General features: G+C 60.1%; 1 protein-coding gene across 1 annotated transcript; it reads left to right on the top strand.

The window, feature by feature from the left end:
* The first annotated feature begins 227 nt into the window (after positions 1 to 227).
* On the top strand, positions 228 to 2527 carry LOC124654423 (probable inactive receptor kinase RLK902). Its single transcript, XM_047193425.1, has one exon. It carries the CDS (start codon positions 370 to 372, stop codon positions 2344 to 2346), a length of 1977 nt encoding a protein of 658 aa, XP_047049381.1. The 5' UTR covers positions 228 to 369; the 3' UTR covers positions 2347 to 2527.
* The last annotated feature ends 1389 nt before the right edge of the window (positions 2528 to 3916 follow it).

Genomic DNA, 3916 nt, shown 5'->3' with positions numbered 1-3916 from the left:
CGCTAGCTTCCATTCGACACCACATTTGTCCACATGTCCACATCCTTGTCACGAATCGTTCCATGGCTGTTGGCTGGCTACCGATGTGTGGAGTGCATCATCATGCTAGACATTCGCGCGCCCGCGTTTAGTTTGACTGGGTTTACTGCCAATTTCGGGACTACTTAACTTAAAGTACGTCCACGCACCTCTCCGCATTTTCCTACCCCTACCTATACCTTGCCTCCCTCCGCACGTACGTGCTCGATCGAGTTCGTTAGTTGCCCGCTGCCCGGGGAGGGAGCTTGGGATCACCGGCAACCAGCTCCATCGTCACCGGCTCGGGCTCTGCACCGGAGAGAGAGACGTCGTCTAGCTCATCGACCGGCAATGCGGCAGCGGGGGCTCGGCGGGCGCGGCCTGCTCCTCCTCGTCCTCGTGCTGTGCTGCTCCGCGCTCCGGTGCGTCGTGCCGGACCTCGCGGCGGACCGCGCGGCGCTGCTCGCGTTCCGGGCCGCGGTCGGCCCGGGCCTCCCGTGGGACGCGTCCGCGCAGTCCCCGTGCGGGTGGCGCGGCGTCACGTGCGACAACGCCACCGGGGCTGCCGGGCAGCGCGTCGTCGCGCTGCAGCTCCCCGGCGCCGGCCTGATCGGCCAGCTGCCGCCCGGCACCGTGGGCAACCTCACAGCCCTGAGGACGCTCTCGCTCCGCTCCAACGCGATCTCCGGCGGGATCCCCGCCGACATCGGCAGCTGCGCGGAGCTCAGGTACCTCTACCTCCACGAGAACCAGCTCTCCGGCGAGATACCGGAAGGGTTCTTCTCGCTCGGCCTGCTGCAGCGGCTAGTCCTCTCCGAAAACCGCATCGGTGGAAACGTCTCCTCGGAGTTCAACAGGCTCCCGCGGCTGGCCACTCTGTACCTGGAGAACAACGCCCTCAACGGCGCCCTCCCGCCCGACCTTGACCTCCCGAACCTCCAGCTGTTCAACGTCTCCGGCAACCAGCTCAGCGGCCCCGTCCCCGCGTCGCTCGCCGGAAGGCCGGCCAACGCGTTTAGCGGGACGGGGCTCTGTGGCGGCCCTCTAAGCCCGTGCACAACCACAGCAGCGCCGCCACCGCCGTCGCCATTGTCGCCTCCGGCCCCTGCTGATCAGGACAGCAAGAGCAGCAAGCTTTCAGCCGCCGCAATTGCCGGCATCGTTGCCGGTGCCGTCGTGGCCCTCTTAGTGGTGGTGCTAGCCGTGATCTTCCTGCTCTGTTTCCGTCGTCGCAAGACCAAGGCCGACACCTCCACCGAGACGGCCGCGTACGGCGAGGAAGACTTGTCACCGGAGACGGTGTCCGTGGCGAGGAGAGGGGGCAAGGGCGATGTGAAGCGCTCGCGGTCGCGCTCCGCGCAGATGACTACGGCGGGCAGCGACGCCAGGAAGCTGGTGTTCGTGGGGGGCGAGCCGGACGTGGCCTACGAGCTGGAGTCGCTGCTGCACGCGTCGGCCGAGGTGCTCGGGAAGGGCTGGCTCGGCACGACGTACCGCGCCACGCTCGAGGGCGGCGTCGCCGTGGTCACCGTCAAGCGGCTCAGGGAGCTGCCCATCCCGGAGAAGGAGTTCCGCGGCACGGTGGCCTTGCTCGGCGCGCTCCGGCACGACAACCTGGTGCCCCTCCGCTCCTACTTCTACAGCAAGGAGGAGAAGCTCATCGTGTACGACTTCGTCAGGGCCAAGGGCCTCGCCGCGCTCCTCCACTTCCCCAACGGCGCCGCCAGCCTCGACTTCGCGGCGCGGGCGCGGGTCGCGCGGGCCTGCGCGCGGGGCATCGCCTTCATCCACGCCGCCGGCGCGTCGCACGGCAACATCAAGTCGTCCAACGTGCTGGTCACCGACGCGCGCGACACCACCTACGTCACCGACTACGGCCTCGTGCAGCTCGTCGGCGCCGGCGTGCCGCTGAAGCGCGTCACCGGGTACCGCGCCCCGGAGGTCACGGACCCACGGAAGACGTCGCAGGAGGCCGACGTGTACAGCTTCGGCGTGCTGCTCCTGGAGCTGCTCACCGGGAGGGCACCCGCCAACTCGGTGCCCGGCAGCGACGCCGCCGCCGACCTGCCGCAGTGGGTGCGCACCGTGGTGCAGGAGGAGTGGACGGGCGAGGCCTTCGACGCCGCCATCGCCAACGAGACGCTCGTGGAGGAGGAGATGGTGCGGCTGCTGCAGCTCGCCTCCGACTGCACCGAGGAGCGGCCCGACGCGCGGCCGGCGATGGCCGACGTCGCCGCGAGGATCGAGGACATTGTCGGGAGCGCGCTGCGGAAGGCGGCGTCCGACTCGGACGAGTTCCACAGCGTGTCCGCCGACCAGTCCTCGTGATCACCTCGGCCACCGTGTTTCAGTTCCCTAGCGAATCAGTTCAGTTTCTTTTGCAACACTTTGTATTCCTCAACATGTTCATAGAGTCTGTTTATTCCTTGGTTTTTTCTGATTATATATCAATGTTCCTCGCAAAAAGATATACTTCCAACTTCAAACAAATCCAAGATATCTACATCGATCTGTTCGTAGTTTACAGTACATCGATCTTGGAACTGGAAGCTCAGCTAGTTCTACAGTTAAAACCACCATACCAGAAATTCCCAGCCAACATGGAGAAAAGCAGCTCCCAACAATTTGGATTCTGCTGTCCTGCAACTGCAAAATGTAGACTTCTCCAACACTGCCCGGTTGCCAACATTGAAACGGTCGGGGTCAGTCGACCAAGTCCACTTCAGGATGGATGTTTTTTCAGCGGTGTGAGCGTACACTACAGCCGCCATAGCAACACCTTGAAGGCTTCAAAGTCTCTGACCTGGTAAGACTGTCGCTGTCCCCGACGGCAAACAAGAAAATAGATACACATCATTAACGGCACAGCTGAGCTCTGCAATCGGGTCGGGTAGCGACGACAAGCGAGTGGTGAGGAGGATATATAAGAAGTTGCGGCGCTGACAAGATCAACCTAGGCGTCTTTCGATGGAAATACGCAAGGCTTGGGGATTGTCTAATCTTCAGACGATTTTCATGTAGGGCTAGGTAGTGAATCATATTATGATGCAATTCAAGATAAACGGAGGAGGTGTTTCTGCACTCGGGCTCACATGAGCTCGTTTTATGGACCGTGCATTTGGTATCTGGATGTCAGACGTTACAGAGCTTTGTGTCAGACATGGGATGCAGAAAACGCCATGTACCACGCGGACGTCGTATGTAGAGGCGGCAGTATTTGACGGTCGTTTGCTTCCCGTTTTCATCAGTTAGCCTAAGGTGGTGTTGGACCTGTGGTACAGAACGTTGCCTGGTTATGGACCGTGGTACAGAAATTAAGAAGTACTGACAACAACCAACTATCAGGACTGAAGAATTGCCTCCGTTTTTTTTAAAAAAAAATGGAAACTGCTGGGCGTCCCCGGGGGATCTGATTCCCCAGCCCCCGGGTCCCCAGCCGTCGGATCAACAATTTTGACGGTTAGATTTGCATGTAGCAAAAAAATCTCCGATGAAGAAAAATCACCCCGTGCAAAGAAATGACTGAAGCAAAAAACTGTTCGTTCAGAAAATAAAATAAAAAGGCTAGTCTCGCCGGAGACGTCGCCGGAGACCACGTAGCAAACGTATTACGCAGATGTAGCAAAACCGCAAATAAATTGTAGCAAATTTTTTTATTCATATGCTGCAAATCCTCTAAGACATCAACGGAGACATCGCCTGAAGCCGGCAGCAACGCCGTCCGAGGTTGCAGCAACTCCGTCCGTCCAGGACAGACAACGCCACAAGCTGCTAGTAGCAACGCCCCATGCCTATGGTAGCAAAAATCCACCCTCCGCCGGTAGCAATGCCGGACATCTTAAATAGCAAAACCGACCTCCGCCGGTAGCAACGCCGCGGTGCCTAAGGCAACAAAACT

Source organism: Lolium rigidum, chromosome 5 (genome assembly GCF_022539505.1).
Source record: "Lolium rigidum isolate FL_2022 chromosome 5, APGP_CSIRO_Lrig_0.1, whole genome shotgun sequence".
Classification (NCBI taxonomy): Eukaryota; Viridiplantae; Streptophyta; class Magnoliopsida; order Poales; family Poaceae; genus Lolium; species Lolium rigidum.
The sequence above is the reverse complement of the archived record's forward strand: the minus strand, read 5'-3'. Positions and strand labels throughout refer to the sequence as shown.

Excerpts from the sequence above, each read along its gene's own strand:
- LOC124654423 (XM_047193425.1), top strand. The coding sequence starts at position 370 with ATGCGGCAGCGGGGGCTCGGCGGGCGCGGCCTGCTCCTCCTCGTCCTC.